The sequence below is a fragment of the Kockiozyma suomiensis genome, assembly GCF_038497685.1.
Source record: "Kockiozyma suomiensis strain NRRL Y-17356 unplaced genomic scaffold V2V93scaffold_4, whole genome shotgun sequence".
In the NCBI taxonomy this organism is placed as follows: domain Eukaryota; kingdom Fungi; phylum Ascomycota; class Lipomycetes; order Lipomycetales; family Lipomycetaceae; genus Kockiozyma; species Kockiozyma suomiensis.
In genome coordinates, this window is record NW_027117667.1 from 185,009 (window position 1) to 201,287 (window position 16,279).

At 45.8% G+C, this 16,279-nt stretch overlaps 7 protein-coding genes across 7 annotated transcripts; 3 read left to right on the forward strand and 4 right to left on the reverse strand.

The window, feature by feature from the left end:
* Positions 1–120: 120 nt before the first annotated feature.
* Positions 121–1,026, reverse strand: V2V93DRAFT_322342 (CDP-alcohol phosphatidyltransferase-domain-containing protein; the record flags this gene model as incomplete). The annotated part of the gene is made up of 3 exons (XM_066907400.1): positions 121–289; positions 351–621; positions 678–1,026. The coding sequence occupies 3 exons, from the start codon at positions 1,024–1,026 to the stop codon at positions 121–123; spliced, it is 789 nt and encodes a 262-aa protein (XP_066766867.1).
* Positions 1,027–1,599: 573 nt separating this feature from the next.
* Positions 1,600–3,448, forward strand: V2V93DRAFT_333138 (Thiolase, N-terminal domain-containing protein). The gene is made up of 2 exons (XM_066907687.1): positions 1,600–2,767; positions 2,830–3,448. Exons 1-2 carry the CDS (start codon positions 1,754–1,756, stop codon positions 3,061–3,063), a joined length of 1,248 nt encoding a protein of 415 aa, XP_066766868.1. The 5' UTR covers positions 1,600–1,753; the 3' UTR covers positions 3,064–3,448.
* On the reverse strand, positions 3,179–5,110 carry V2V93DRAFT_333143 (methyltransferase TRM13-domain-containing protein). The gene is made up of 2 exons (XM_066907688.1): positions 4,579–5,110; positions 3,179–4,511 (listed from the first exon to the last, which is right to left on the reverse strand). The coding sequence occupies exons 1-2, from the start codon at positions 4,774–4,776 to the stop codon at positions 3,252–3,254; spliced, it is 1,458 nt and encodes a 485-aa protein (XP_066766869.1). The 5' UTR covers positions 4,777–5,110; the 3' UTR covers positions 3,179–3,251.
* V2V93DRAFT_366226 (uncharacterized protein) lies at positions 4,874–6,013 on the forward strand. The gene has a single exon (XM_066909276.1). It carries the CDS (start codon positions 4,921–4,923, stop codon positions 5,926–5,928), a length of 1,008 nt encoding a protein of 335 aa, XP_066766870.1. The 5' UTR covers positions 4,874–4,920; the 3' UTR covers positions 5,929–6,013.
* V2V93DRAFT_366228 (sterol-sensing domain of SREBP cleavage-activation-domain-containing protein) lies at positions 5,932–9,967 on the reverse strand. Its single transcript, XM_066909277.1, has 3 exons — positions 9,795–9,967; positions 8,954–9,697; positions 5,932–8,894 (listed from the first exon to the last, which is right to left on the reverse strand). Exons 1-3 carry the CDS (start codon positions 9,795–9,797, stop codon positions 6,066–6,068), a joined length of 3,576 nt encoding a protein of 1,191 aa, XP_066766871.1. The 5' UTR covers positions 9,798–9,967; the 3' UTR covers positions 5,932–6,065.
* A 95-nt stretch (positions 9,968–10,062) lies between these two features.
* V2V93DRAFT_366229 (chaperonin Cpn60/TCP-1 family) lies at positions 10,063–12,011 on the reverse strand (the record flags this gene model as incomplete). Its single annotated transcript, XM_066909278.1, has 3 exons — positions 11,733–12,011; positions 11,372–11,673; positions 10,063–11,307 (listed from the first exon to the last, which is right to left on the reverse strand). Coding segments are annotated over exons 1-3 (1,651 nt in total), but the record flags the coding sequence as incomplete, so codon positions are not given.
* A 763-nt stretch (positions 12,012–12,774) lies between these two features.
* Positions 12,775–15,998, forward strand: V2V93DRAFT_169179 (uncharacterized protein). The gene is made up of 6 exons (XM_066906919.1): positions 12,775–13,082; positions 13,138–13,337; positions 13,393–13,424; positions 13,478–13,740; positions 13,802–13,980; positions 14,041–15,998. Exons 1-6 carry the CDS (start codon positions 13,080–13,082, stop codon positions 15,656–15,658), a joined length of 2,295 nt encoding a protein of 764 aa, XP_066766873.1. The 5' UTR covers positions 12,775–13,079; the 3' UTR covers positions 15,659–15,998.
* Positions 15,999–16,279: the final 281 nt, after the last annotated feature.

Consider the following 16,279-nt stretch of genomic DNA (forward strand, 5'->3'; position numbering starts at 1 on the left):
GTAATTGTAATTGAAATTTACAATTTATTATGCTAGTATTTACAGAACAATATACAGCTTCTGAGCTCTGGTCATTCTAACGCGACAAGGTGCCAAAGTTAATGACTAAAAACAGATTGCCTATTTTCGAGACTCTTGTGTCTTTTCCGTCTGATCAGATGCTGTGCGAGCCTTCATCTCAGCCTTTAGCCTGCGACTCTCAATCTCTTCTTCAGTCAAGATCTTTACTGCTGTTTTAGAGAACACGTAGGACAAGCCGCTGAGGATTGTGGTAGCGGCGACGGTGTACCTATCTGATGTTATTTTCTGTTCTGTCGCGTATATCATATCAACAATTGACCAAAACTTACTCTAATCCAACAATAGCATGTGACGCTAGCAGCTGAGCCTCTGGAGCTAGATTGAGAAATGCAAATGGCTTGACAAGGGTGACACCTAATAATCCCATTTGTAGAAATGTATTGTATTTGGATATTGTGGTTGGGTGGACCTCTGCCGATGGAATACTAAAATCCCAAAATCTCGCCATTGTCTTTGGCAGCGGAAGAGATATGTATCGATAGTATACGGCTGATAAACCGAGTAAAGCATCACGTCCAAAAATGATAGCTGCAATCCAAACTGTGAGGGCTTGTGAGTAACAATCACCGCAGCGTTTCAACACAATGATTACTTACTTGGAAGACTACCAATCCAGGCTAGACACCCGGTTAGTGTAACCATCAGCATTTTATCAGCCATTGGATCGATGACACTCCCTACCACGCTCTGTAGCTCATATTTTCTCGCAATGTAGCCGTCGAGCCAGTCGGTAGCACAGGCGTAGAGGAATACCCAAGCAGCTGTTATATGGTCACTCTTCAAAACTAGATATCCAACGACAGGAGCAGCCACAAGTCTAGTCATTGTGAGAACATTCGGAACAGTGTACACGTTTTCTCTAAATACAGGAGCCTTTGGCGTTGGAATCTTGTCGAGGGCTTCCTTCACGACTTTCGATGTTCGCTCCTTTGTGTTCGCAAACATCTTTTGACGGTTTTCTTTGGAGATTGTCTTGTTTATCTTCTCTAGTGTAGTCTTTTGTCTCGGGGGTTCAGATTCAGGCCGCGGCTTCTCAGGTGACGCTGCCGAGTATGATCTGAGGCACGTCTTGTAGAGAGCCGCTCTAGCTGCGTGGAGCTGCTGACAAGATCGATCAGCTCTGCCAAACTCCAACGGCAGTGATATGTGTATACTTTTCAATCCGAAGACCGACTTAGCGATCTTGGACCCGCATTGGCGAGCGAGAAAAGCCATCCTGGTCTTCGTCAGCGAAAGAGCATCAGACCGGTTCTGCTGAGCCAAGTCACCACGCGACTTTTTGTGATCTGCCAGATACTGATTCACAGTATCACTTTGTGATCTACAACTTGGAGTGGCTTAGCAACCATACCAAGTCAGGCGACTAATAAATCAAATTTAGTAGCAGCTATTCTTGAGACTTATCAGTTGATTTACAAAGATTAGTGATCTGAGTTGTAAGCAAAAAGGATGAACGCTGAAGCGACGCATGTGAGATCAGGTCACGTAAACATCCACGTGACTTTAACGGACCTCGGCACTTAGAGCGAGCGGGCAGCTCGGCGGTTCCCCAGATTCGAGCCCTCGGTTGCTTGGAATCCCTGGCCCCGCTCCTTGCTCAAACTACTTATACGTATCTCCTCCTCTCTTCTCTTTCTCTTTCTCTTTGTTTATTTCCCAAAACTCATCCACAATGGAACGTTTATCTTCACTCGCATCACAGCTAGCTCCTAACGAAGCCTCGGCATCCGAGAAGCTCTTTGAGAAGCACCCAGACGACGTCGTCATAGTCGGCGCATACAGGTCTGCACTCACCAAAGGTGGCAAGGGTGGCTTCAAGGACACCACTGGTGCTGATATTCTTGTTGCCGTCCTGAAAGGTCTTATTGAGCGCACAGGCATCGATCCCAAGCTTCTTGGAGATGTCTGTGTAGGGAATGTCCTAGCACCTGGATCTGGTGTCACCGAGCACCGTGCCGCCTGTCTTTTGGCTGGTATACCGTACAGCGTCCCATTTTTGGCGATCAATCGCCAATGCTCGTCTGGACTAATGTCAGTTGACCATATTTACAAGTCGATCCGCAGTGGTGACATTGATGCCGGCATCGGTGGTGGTGTCGAGAGCATGTCCTTCAACTACGGTCCCAACTCTGTCTCTGAGTTTTCTGAGACTATGGCGAATGATTCAGAGGCCAAAAAGTGCCTCATTCCCATGGGTATCACTTCAGAGAATGTCGCTACTGAGTATGGTATCACCCGCGCTCAGCAGGATGAGTTTGCTGCCGCTTCGTATCAGAAGGCTGAAGCCGCTCAGAAAGCAGGCAAATTCAAAGATGAGATCATTCCTATCAAGACAAAGATTGTCGACCCTAAGACCGACGAGACAAAGGAAATAGTAGTCTCTGAAGATGATGGTATCCGAGGTGGCGTCACTCCCGCTAGTTTGTCAAAGATCAAGCCTGCATTCAGAAAGGATGGTACAACGCATGCCGGTAACGCGTCTCAAATCTCAGATGGCGCTGCTGCTGTTGTCTTGGCTCGCAGATCATTTGCACAGAAGAATGGTTGGCCAATTGTAGGTCGATTTGCTGACTGCGCCGTCGTTGGTGTTCCTCCTGAATTGATGGGCGTCGGCCCTGCAGTTGCCATCCCCGCTGTCTTGAAGCGCAACGGTCTCACCAAAGATGATGTTGATATTTACGAGATTGTACGTATTCTTTAATTACTTCTGATTTTAATTTTCTCAAATTGCTGACACCATCATTATAGAACGAGGCTTTTGCTAGTCAATGCTTGTACTCTGTCCTCGACTGCGGTATTGATATCAAGAAGGTCAATCCGAATGGTGGTGCTATTGCCTTTGGCCACCCTCTAGGCTGCACTGGATCAAGGCAAATCGCTACTATTATTTCTGAATTCAAGCAATACAAGAAAAAGATTGGCGTTACTTCGATGTGTATCGGTACTGGTATGGGTGCTGCCGCCATAATCATAGCCGAGTGATCTAGGACTAAGAAAAAGATTTGGGTACCGGGTGCGCTGCTTTGATTTAAACTGCTTTAACCTAGTACATTCTACGTTGAATATATTTATGAAATACATGAGTTCTTGGAGCGTATATACTTCCGATCATGATAGATGTTTTATTAGATCTGAGATGTTATATTAGATCTGGTAGTTTCCATGTTACATCAGTTGCCTTTAGGAACAATTAACAGCGCCATATTCTCATATGAAACGCCACGTTCTACATATCTAAATAATTTAGCGTCATACCCATCAAATCTCTCTCGAATATTCATTATTCGAGCATGATCTAGCAATGCGCGAACTTTGAATCCAATCTCTTCTCGCGCCTCGATATGTAATCGAGACGCGTGGAGCGGGGCGTGATTTACAGATCCGTCGCAGTCGGCTTCGTAGCCTTCGTCCTCTTCATCCTGATGATCACCTTCCTGTGCGTCCTTCTGAGTATTTGTAAAATTTAATTCCTTGTTAATTGTTGGCCGTCGCCGACCGCAAACTGCCCAAGAGCTCATTTTAGTTAAAATTTTGAAACCACGCGAAGTGACCAGCTCTGAACTTGGGAGCCGAGTGATTGGAAAGGTGGAGTATGTACATCGTTGTCTGCAGCAAAGTGCGATTAGCGCTCCAGCAAGAGGTATTTGGTTAGCTTGGCGGGATGAAGACGAGTAATTTGCTAAGCATTGAATAGTGAGATCAGTGGCTGCACCACACAAGTGCTTTGAAATTGCAACCATTTGTGTATCAGAGTTCTCCAATGATGAGAGCCTTGGTTCTGCAACCAAATCAAGGTCTTTGATATCGGTTTTAAATCTATTAACTTGAGGCGTCGATATCTCTGCATCCTCAGTGTCGGTGATAATCTTATTATCGAGTTTCAGACGCATAGAATCCCTGTCAATTAATAGAAACTTCGGCTTATAACTTGTATCTTTTGACTGTGAATGTAACAACATGAGACCATGATTGACGTATCGAGATAGTTCACCACGTCCGCATCCGAATTCAACGTAGTAGTTATTGCATTTGAGTAAGTGCGCCGAGTCGAGATGTGCGATTAGTGAGGATTGTTGAATTGCGTGCTTTTTATTCGAAAGCTGAACTAGTCGAGGCGCTAAGCATTCATGCGATAACTGAATGACGGGATGAAGTTCTGCCGCAGATAGGCTCGAATCTGGTGCAATGCTAGAATACGCTTTATTAACGTAATCGATCCACTCAGTGAATTCCTCAAACGTAACCTCCCCCAGCTCTATTTCTGGCTCAGAAGCGCGTAAAACGTTTGCGTCTAGTGTAAACCAAACTTCGTTCTCGATGTTGGTGCGCTTGACAGCATTGCATTTTTTCAAATGGCGAGCAAGTTCTTCTTTTCGCACCGAATGTCCGTGATCAAAAGGACATTTAACGCGGTCATTTGTATCATCTATCTGCAATCGTAATCCACAATATTAGCTCAGCTCCAACATATACTTGCACAAAATCAATTGAACATACAGATAAGTGCTGCGCGCAAAATTTCTCGTTGACCTTCCTCGTCATGTTACATCTTCGATTTTGTTTATGAGGAAGCAAGTATTCGCATTGTAGACGTGGCTGCTGTATCTTTGCTCTAGCCTCCTTTTCTGCCTTGTATTTTCTTTTATGTGAGGTGACCTCTGCGGTAGATGCTGGTATTTGAGCAGTTAAAGCCATGCTTGCTTGAGACTTTGTAGAAATTTAAAAACCAACATTGGCGATGAGCATCTATTGTTGGGAGTTTAAAATTATTTTTCACATGATCACGACCTCAAGCAACGAAGCTGAACGGTGCCAAAACCTGAAACATTATGTTGGAAAATGGTCCTTTCATATAGAAAACATGCATCTCACAGAATTCCGGTCTTGAGACTTTACAGAGCTTTACTACGACATACCTCAAAACTCTCGAAGAGCGATACGACCGTGACGTCAGATGCAGCTACTCTTCACACACACATTCAGTCTCAATTTCGCATATATAAAGGTCTTGTGTCACCATTAATATGCAAGAATAGACTTGAAAGTGCATTTCAGGATGAGCTGTTATTACGAAAAGCTGTGCGCAATGCCGATGCTCACGCTCATGAGATGATCCAACACCGCGCACGTCTAATCCGTGAAGCAGAACACATGGCACGAATACAAGCAATAGCCAAAGTAACAGAACTGAATGCAGCAAAAGAGGCCAAAAAGCTGCGATCTGAAAAGAAATTAGCCTTGTTTGGTCCCAAATACCTTGCAGTTATCAAGTCAAAATTTCCAAATCTCGATCCACAAGCCGCTCTGGCAGAAGCTCAGTCTCTTAAACAAGATTTGGAAAAATATATTCGCGCCCGCAGAAACCGGTATTATGTGCATAAACCGCGTTCTCCTGCTATTGAAGTGCTTCAAGGTTCATTAAAGGGCTACGTTTTACGATCGCCGTGGTCGAAACACTCGGATAAAATGCGTCACGCAAAGCAGATTCAGTTCGGTCAACGGCTCATCGATCAGCGAAAGGAGGGAGAAGTCATGCTCAATTGGGCAAGAGATGAAGATGAGTGGGAAATTGACGTCGTTATTCCACATATGCTGAGTAGAAGCGGAGAGATAACGTCTGAAATTGAACAGTATACTCAAAGTACATTCTTAAAGACACATCAGCAAGTCATGCAGACCGCGCATGAACGGTTTCAGGTACTCAAGGAGAGAGCTGCTCATGACCGACAAGAGGTGATAACTAAACTGCAGTATCAGCAATGGTTAATTGAGCGTAACCGACCGCATGTCAGAAAGCGATTCCAGTTTAGCGATGAAGAGCTTGCTGATGCGGCGTTGGACATGTAGGATGTAACAGCAACGAATTTTATAGCATATAGTTATACAGAGCGCGTCAAATATATAAGAGAAATAAAAGGTATATAACAAAAAGTAATCCATATCAAGCCAACGCACAAAAAATATTTTACAAAATAGACAAAAAATTAGAATCGACCACCACCACTCATAAGGCCTCCACGTCTGGCGCCTCCCCCCATAAGTCCGCCTCTCCCCATAAGTCCGCCTCTCATTAATCCTCCACTCCCACTTCCTCCTTCACCACTGTGTCCAGAAAATGCACCACTCATCAAGCCACCTCCGTGCCCGCTTGATGCAATGCGCATAGGGCTAGCAGCTGGTGAGCCTAAGCTGCCTCTTGAATCTGAGCGCCGACCACCGCGACGCCGTTTAGAGACATACGCAAGACCGACATCGTCGTCATCAACTGTGTTATCGTTGGGAGAGACAATTTCTTCACTCCCAAAATAGAGAACTCGGACCGTATTGCCAAACCCGATAACCGTGGAACGATGACCGAGCTTAGTCACGGGTCCGATATGAGAAACGAGCAAATCTTGCTCATTTCGGTGACGATGGAGATGATTATGTTTCTTTTTCTGTCTCCTTCGCTCCGTTTTAGAACCGCCCCCATTTCTATTTGTGTCACGACTGTAATCGTCATCAGACGAGTCACTATATATCCGTCGCCGAGTACGCGAGCGAGGGTATCTTTGTAAATCGCGTTGAGCGATATCAGCTCGCAGTTCGTACGTATTGACTGTACCATCCATGCTCATTGTCCAACCTTCCCAATCCTCTTCGGCCGCGTTTGTGTAACCATTTCCATTAATACTTGTCGCCGTACTATCGCTGCCCACACGATGGCGCAACCCCTCAGCTAAATGATCTTTGGCGTCAATTAAAGCGTCGTTGCCCTGATTTTTGCGACGGATACCCATGACCATATTAATATCAGTGACTTCCCAGCCGGTGACATCAGAGAGCCAATGCTGACGCTCTAAGACGCCCTCAAAACCTATGCATCGTTTTTCTCGCGGATCACGCTCCACACGCAAGCATATATTCTTCCTTGCACGATTGGTAGCCACAAAAGAATGCATAATCAACATACCAGATTCTCGCTCGGTATACACTATGCAAAGCGTAGCAATTGTCGAGCAACCGCAGAACGGGCAGTGCTGAGGATGATTGTGAAAGGCGTGCAGAGAGCCGCGACGATACTGCGCAATCTGGAACTCCTTCACTATAGTACCAGTTTGCACGTCAATAAGTTCAATTTGAATTCCACGAGCGCGCAGCACCATTCCAATTTGTGGAAGCGGTGTTATGGATGCGATATCACTCATTTGCGTCCTTTCCCGCGAAACGTCTGGCTTTGGATTCATCGGGCTGAGAATTTGCTGTTGGTCTAAAATGACAGTCATACCCGGTCGCAAGTTGAGCTTCTGAGAAAGCCAGGTCGTTCTAACAAGCATAGTGATCACAAGATCGCCCTCTTTTGTTGCCGACACGATTCGCTTTGGAAGTCGAGGAGTAAATAGTTTTTCAGCCGAGACAATCGGCACGTTATCGGTAATTTTGTGCTCGAATACAACGCCATCCGAATCAGTCGCTATCTGATATAACAAACCATTCTTGCCGACAACGACTAAATTGACGCGTGTGACCATTCCAAGAACTTTCTCAGTCAAGAACAGCATCGTCGCTGGAGCCGCATTAACTAAACCAGCTAATTCTACAGTCCACACAAAACGGGAAGTAGCAATACTCCAACAGTGAACTTTACCATTTTTTGAGCAAATTGCAAGGAATCTACCGTCAACGTCAAGAGTAATTGCAGTAACAGGCCACGATGAAAAGTCGACAGGTAATGGTACTCTACTTGCTTTATGCTTCTTGAGCGACGAGCTGTTGACTTGCCAGAGAAATACTGTATGGTCCAGACCTAACGAAGCGACTAGACCATTTGATGAAGTGGCAAGACGCACGACGTCCAGAGAATGGTATCCCGAGAGATCTTTGGTGATGAATACCGGACTGGAATTGAATCGAGGATCGTATGAATGCTCATCACGAACATCTCGTAACATGTATTGAAGAATGAGAGTGGCCGAAGCTACTGAGATTGTCAAAACTGCTACATAAAAAACCATAGATTTAGAAAAATTGGCAGAAGACTCGATAATGAGAGGTTCTTCAGAGCCCGATAGCGTGAAATAATCTGGTTCATAAAATTGGACGGAAAACGACGAGTGGTTAGGTACAAGAATAGCAAATTCATTCGATGCATAGCAAATGTAATCAGATACTCTACCCCATTTGTTCGAAGCCCATGGATAGAACTTAGGCCAGTGTAACGGCGGAAATAATTTGCCAATGTAATGAAACTGCATAAGCCACAAGAAACATTCAGTCACTGCAGCACCGGCGATTGTGGTAGTCGGTACTCTTCCAGAAGAAAAAAAATTCCCAATTGTGGGAAATGGATTCCATGAATCCGAAAATGAGTTACCGAACGGCACAAGCTCCTCATCATCGGAATCTTCTGACTCATCAGAGGGCGAGTCGAGGCTTGATTGAATCAGATCTTCTAGCTCGAGACGACGAACATCGATAGATAAGACAGCCAGAAAATATGAGAGGTGAAGGAAAAAATCAATGAAGAGAGCAAATATCGAAAACAGGCAAAGCTGACGGACTGGTGGGGAGAAAAAGGCAGCGGCACAAACAAGGAGTGTAACGTTTGTTACATAGGTAACTGTGGAAAGAAAACCAATTTTACCAAGCGCCGTACCAATCCGAACTATAGCAGGCTGCTCAGGTTTTGTGTATGATAGAGCATTTAGAAGTCGAAGCATGTTTTCCGTAGCAAGGACGAAAAAAATAAAGAGAAATGGTCCCTTCGGCAGGCGGACAGAATTGGGGTCGAAATAGTGAAGAAGAGTGGCTGCACCCGCTGCTGAAAGAAATAACTATATTTGATCAATCAGTACACATAAATAGACAGAATACAGGCATAATCATATAATACCTCAACCGAGAAGGCCACGAACAAACCGCACCTTGAGCGCAAGGCCGGCGTTCGCTTAAGAGAGATGACGAGATATAAAAGACCTGCGAGATAGGCGCAAAATAGAAGCAAACCTGCGCTGAATGAGAACGGCGGAAGTCGATGAAGGATCTCTATTGCTGAATGGGCTGAGAATTCAGTCTTGAGACCAGCGTGCTGAACGGCGCCCAAGGCGGAAGACCAGGCAGCGCCAGCCTCCTCAGAAGACGAAATTAATGATAATACAAGCGCATCCTTTGCCACAACAGCCGATGGTGCCCGAGAAAGAGTATCTAGTGGGTGGGCATCGGCTAGGAAAGCGTCACGCGAGGGCCAGACACTCAACGGTGAGAGAATGGAGGAGGAAGGGGAGTTATTGTCCACAGCCATGTTAGCGCTAACATTCGACACGATTGACCATGCCAGCTGCACCGAGTCGTAAACGGGCCCTCTTAGCCACGCTTGTCGCACGACAAGATCGGAGCTGATATCGCTGCTCGATTGTTGTTGTTCCCAAACGAACTGTACGCTTTCTCCTCGTATCACGTCCATCACGCCGGGAAGTGCCAGCGCTAGAGCAGCGGAAGCCGAGACAAGAATTACTAGCTGAGGCAGCCGGACAACAGCCTCTGCCACACGTTTATACCTCTTGAAAAACTTGCTGTCCGGCGTTAGTTCGGTAGCGTAGCTTGCGCCCCTAAAAAGGACGAGCACGGCGGTCCGGAGCTGGGTAAAGGAGGATTAGCGAACAGAAATAAATTGCTACGCGACTGCCTGCAATTGCTTATGCGATAGAAAAAAAAGATTGGTAAGATATACACACCATTGAGAGCTCAACAGGCCAAGCACATACGCAGCCGGCAGCGAACAGTGAGAGGTTTGTTTAATGCTGTTATATGCTGAGCAGAAAGTGAGGTAAAGAACAGTGAAGAGCGTGGGCCGCACAGTCTCGCGGGTTCGGGTTCGGATAATTCATGTAATGCAAAATGCTCTCACTGGTCACCAGTGATTAAGCAATCAATTGCCAAAAATTCTACAGTGCTCTTGTGCATTTGAGACTCTCTATCCAATGGTAGAAAAAGTCGATCATCTCATGTGTATATATAATATTATTTAGATATATATCAGCTATTTACAATCACATCATCGGCATCCCTCTTCCCCGGCCTCTGCCACGTCCGCCAGCTCCGGGACCCTGTGGCTGGCTCTCCTCATTCTTCACCGTCTCATCGACGCTGAGTATCAGGCATGCGGCCTCTGCGGCACTCTGAATGGCGTTGATCTTAACTAAAGCCGGCTCCCACACAAACTTCTCCATATTATTGCTAATATCCTCGTTCTGGAAATCAATTCCGGCCCACATTTCGCCTCGCCCATGGCGCATCCGTAGTCTGTTCAGTAGATCAGTAGCATCAAATCCAGCGTTGTCGCACAGCTGTCGCGGAATGACTTCCAGTGCCTTTGCAAATGCGGCAATCACCAGCTGCTGCTTTCCAGCAATCGTACGTGAATAGTCTCTTAAATATTTGCTAAGCTCCATTTCAATCGCACCGCCTCCGGCTACAACTGAGTTATTTTTGACTGCCCGTTTCACGATCATGATGGCGTCGTGCATCGACCGCTCAACCTCCTCGATGAACTGGTCCGCGCCGCCCCGTAGTACGAGCGTGCAAGTCTTTGCTTTTGGGCATCCGCTAAACAAATTGAAGCGCTCTCCACCAATTTGTCGCTCCTCAAATTTTTCGCATGTACCAAGGTATTCTGGCTTAATGTCGGTGCATGTCGACTGTACACTACCGCCAACAGCAGACACCACTCGCTCCATATCGTCAGCAGTCACTCGGCCAGCACAGAAAATGTTGCGATCAGCAAAGTATTGAGTAGCAAGATCACCAATCGGCAGTTTGGACAAGACGATCTGCGCTCCGGTCTTATAGATTGCTTCGAGCTTGTCAAAGATAATCTTCCATTCAGCATCGACAATCGCTTGGTACTCGCTCACTTGTTCAACACGAACTTCAGCGTTATCCTTCTCAGCCTTGAGCTCAAGCTCAACATTCAAGGATACGATTGAAGGGTTGGCAAAAGCCTTGGGTTGCTGCTCAAATCCAGCGTAGGAGAACGTTTTTTTGAACGCAACGCCGTCGACTAAGAATGAGTCCTCAAGGTTACCTCCCGAGATCTTTTTCACACCAATCAAGCTCTCATCGAGATCATTCTGATCAAGAGACAGAACTGCATCCACAGCCATTTTCTTGAAAAATTCGTCGTTGCGATGGATCAGCTTCGACGACATCGCAGTGGCAGCACATTTCTCAAGTAGTTCTCTAAACTCACTATTAGGCTGTTAGCAAACAGAAGAAATAAATAAGAAACGATGATATGGCTTTGGATACATACGCAGGGTTTGAACGATCGATGGTGATAGCAAGTTCCTTGATCTTATTCACAGCCAGCTGTGCCGCCTTGCGATACCCCTTTGCAACAATGTGAGTGGACACGCCTTCTTCAACAAAAGCCTTACTCTCGCGCAGCAACTCCCCGGCAATTACAGTCACACTTGTAGTTCCATCACCAACTTCAGCATCTTGAGAGCGAGAAATATCGACAAGCACCTTTGCGGCCGGGTGCACGACATCAAGGAGTTTGAGTATCGTCGCGCCGTCGTTTGAGATTGTAGTCTCACCCTTCGATCCCACGATCTAAAACACCAAATAAGTAACGCGTTTTGTTAGACCAAACACATACGGGTCAAACATACAAGAATGTCGGATCCTAACGGACCAAGAGTCGGTCTGATTGTATCTTGAATCGCGAGACAGGCATTGATATTGCTGATAATCTGGCCGCGCCCCTGCGACGTGTCGGTGCCTTCTTTCAGTACGACAATCGTCGGTGTTTGTCCTCCAAAGTTCATATTGGTCAATTGCAATATGTCAGGCTCAATTTTTGGTTCAGTTTCTGAGTGCTGTTAGAATGCAATTGAGCGTACGAGTCGGCTTTGTGTTTGATTCGACACGTTTGGTTGCGTCGCGAGGAAGGTGAAGGAAAAGATATTTGTGCTGTGGCTTGTGCGTGGCAGTGCTTCATCAGCCCAGTTGTAAAGGACGATGACAACGACAGCGACAACTCTTGCCCTCTGCATCTTTTTCGAGAACCACAACAATGACTATTTACGGGATTTGGCTGTTGATGGTTGGTAATTTGTTGGTATGTTTATGATGGCTAACAGCGACGAATATTATCTTGATTCGCGTCTTCTAAGGCGCAAGCTGCGCCAGGCCATCAGTATATATGGAGACAACAGCCAATACTATCTCCCCAATGGGCTTCCTCGTTCGGACGGCAGGGATGGTTACAGTATTCTGATGTGGGCCAAACGAAAAATAGATGCCTCCAAAGCGTATCTGGATCAATTGCTAAAGGTTCTTGATGCCAAAGGAACGACCGCCGGACAGTCTGATTCAAATCAGCGTTGCGATGCCGGACCCTCTGCATCTGATTACTGAGAGGAAATTAGTTGAGGAATCTACCCAGTCTGATAATACCATTAAGGACTTTATCAACTGAAACGAGAACTGTTAGACAGGTTGGATTTGAGATTCATGGGACGTTACATACGGTTCCATCTTCCAATGATCTTCTTTTCTGTATCTCTGTTATGCTGTAATTATTTGCTGTAATTGTTTCCTTTAGTTCTCATACCATGCGCTGCTAAGAACTACTGGTCACTGTCGCCGTATTGCTTTGGACGAGGTTTGTTTTGTTGTCATATGAGTTTGCATACTTGGAGCACAGGTCGCGAACGACAAATACAGGTATAACACAGCCAGCACAAGTTGAATTGGTCTACTCACTACAATCCCAATAATAATAATTCATGAGACTTCTTCATAACCTATCCATATCGTTTATGAATCGCGTATTGTAGATTGCACGATTCAAGTCACGTGGAGAGTTAATTTGTGTTGTAAAACTTTAAATCGCCCTTGCAGTACTAGAAACCTGCCAGGCTGTTATGTTGCAAGTGGCTTCGGTCTCCTCACAACTTAATCAGTAGGACCCCTTTGTGCATCACATCCTTCTTAGCGCTTGGAGTTACAATAAGATGGTAAGCGATCTTTTTTATTAGCTGCTGGGTTTGACTAGTTACTAATTTGGGTCAGGATTTCGAGGAGATTGAGGAACTCGACGGCGTCCGCTTCAGCTGGAACGTCTTTCCGTCTACCAGACTCGAAGCTTCACGCACTGTTGTCCCCATCGCAGCTTTGTACACCCCTATCAAAGAACGGCCAGATTTATCTGTACTTCAATATGAGCCCGTCACTTGTCGTGCTCCCTGCCGAGCGGTGCTTAATCCATACTGGTATGCTGTTCTTTATCTCTCTGCACGATCCACAACTGACTAAATCATTTCGTAGCCAATTGGATATTCGTGCAAAACTTTGGATCTGTAGGTTTTTTTAATTGATTGTCAATTGGCTCTGTACTAATCGCAACTAAAAGGTCCGTTCTGTCTTTCTCGTAATCAACTTCCGGCACACTATAAAGACATTAGCCCGCAGTCTCTTCCTCACGAGTTATTGCCCAAGTCGACAACGATCGAATATGTGCTTGCCCGCCCGGTGCAATCTCCACCTGTATTTTTATTTGTGGTTGATACATGTCAGACTGAGGAGAACTTGCAGGCGCTTAAGGATTCGATCATAGTGAGCTTGAGCTTGCTGCCTCCTAACGCTCTTGTCGGTCTGATTACGTTCGGTACAACTGTATGTCCACCGCACTGCATCTTATTGCGAACTTATTTTCATTCTTATTAATTATTTATAGGCTCAAGTACATGAACTTGGTTACGCCGAGTGTGCAAAGTCGTATGTCTTCCGAGGTGCAAAAGAGTATAATTCGAAGCAGGTCCAGGAGATGCTGGGTTTGCTTGCCTCTAACCTTCGTCCTACTGCTCCGGCAGCCCCTGGGCGCCCCGGTCCTCAACAGTTTGGAGCTGCTGCCAGGTTGGTGTTTGAAACTCTTGTTATATCTAGGATTGAAATCTAATATGTATCGATATATAGATTTCTCTTGCCGATTCAACAATGCGAGTTCCAGCTTACAAACATCCTCGAACAACTTCAGCCAGACCCTTGGCCGGTTGCTAACGACAAGCGCGCTACACGTTGCACAGGTGTTGCGTTGTCTGTAGCTATCGGTCTTCTCGAAACCTCGTTCCCCAACACCGGTGCACGCGTAATGCTTTTTGCTGGTGGACCTGGTACTGAAGGCCCGGGTATGGTTGTTGCACCAGAACTCCGCGAGGCGATCCGTTCGCATCACGATATAGAGCGCGACAACGCGAAGCATTACAAGAAGGCCGTCAAGTTCTATGAAGCCCTTGCAAAGCGAGCTGCTGCTAATGGTCACATTGTGGATATCTTCGCTGGTTGTTATGATCAGATCGGTATGCTTGAAATGAAGTCGCTGCCGAATATGACCGGCGGTACATTGATCCTTGCGGACGCCTTCACGACTTCAATTTTTAAGCAGAGTTTTCAACGCATGTTCAACAAGGACCTGCAGGGCCATTTGCAGATGGGCTTCAATGCAACTCTCGAAGTTTTGACTACAAAGGAGCTCAAGGTCTCTGGGTTAATTGGTCATGCGATATCTATGAACAAGAAGTCTGCGTCGGTTGGCGAGACTGAGATTGGAATTGGAAACACTTGCGCTTGGAAAATGTGTGGTATTACCCCGGGATCGTCGTATGCGACATACTTTGAAGTTGTCACACAAGGTACTCCGGCTGCGCAGCCGCAGAGTCCCCAGCGCGGTCTGATTCAATACTTAACTTTCTATCAGCATGCTTCTGGTACATACCGGCTTCGCGTAACTACATTGGCGCGCAACTTGACTGCTGGTGGAGATCCTGCTATCGCGCAGTCGTTCGACCAGGAGGCTGCTGCCGTGCTGATGGCCCGTATTGCTGTGTTCAAGGCTGAAGTTGACGATGGTCCGGACGTGTTACGCTGGGCTGATCGTATGTTGATCAGATTATGCCAGAAATTTGCAGATTATCGTAAGGATGACCCGAGCTCATTCCGACTGTCACAGAATTTCAGTTTGTATCCACAATTCATGTTCCACCTTCGTCGTTCTCAGTTCTTGCAGGTCTTTAATAACTCGCCTGATGAGACTGCGTTTTATAGGCATGTGCTAAATCGTGAGGATGTGACGAATTCGCTGATCATGATCCAACCTACATTGATTTCATTCACTTTCGACCAGCCGCCGCATCCAGTGCTGCTCGACTCCGTGTCAATCAAGCCAGATCATATCCTGTTGCTGGATACTTTTTTCCATGTGCTGATCTTCCATGGTGAGACTATTGCACAATGGCGTAAGGCAGGATATCAGGATCAACCTGAATACCAGTCTTTCCGAGACTTGCTTGCTGCGCCACGCGAAGAGGCTGCTGAGCTTCTAGTTGATCGGTTCCCGCTCCCACGATTTGTAGACACTGAAGCTGGTGGTTCGCAAGCTAGATTTTTGCTGTCGAAGCTCAATCCGTCTACGACTCACCAGAGCGGCGGCGCATACGGAGGTGCGACAGGGTCTGCAGTTGTGTTGACTGACGATGTCAGTTTGCAGACATTTATGGGACACTTGCAAAAATTGGCGGTTACAGGTACCTCTTAAAAAGAATTATGGAAAAAAAACGTGAATTGAGATTTTACATAAATGTATCTGTTTTAGAATGTTCTTCATCTAGTTAGTTATATATATATATATATATGTGTGTGTATCAGTGTACTCTGAATTGTTGTGCTTTGTTCTTGTTTCTTCCTTTTGTGTTGATGAATGTAAAATTTCTTAATGTTAATTGAAAATATTTAATTATCACTGAATGCAAGAGCTAGTTGGATATCTAGTATTTCAGAAGCGCGTATCAGGTCTAGCCGCTCGAACATTCTGGTGCGTCTGATCCGTTTTACTTTATAATTTCAGTCATCACATAAGTATTACACAATATCAGAACAGTGTGATACTTGAGTCAGCTGCGGTTGTCTTCTGATGCTATGGTGCTCAGAGTCTTCAGTACGCTGGCTAGACTGCGGATCCATGTACCGCACTAAAACTGATGAAGCACTGGCTGACGCCTACCGCTCGAAGAAGACTGAGGAAGCTACGACGATACATAGAACTCAGATTATTGATAACTTGAAATCGACGTATTGGTTTTAACGGAGGGGCTACGACATAGATCTATGAGATTTTGGTAAGATATTCATAATATGATCGCGTGCCTAGAAAACAAGA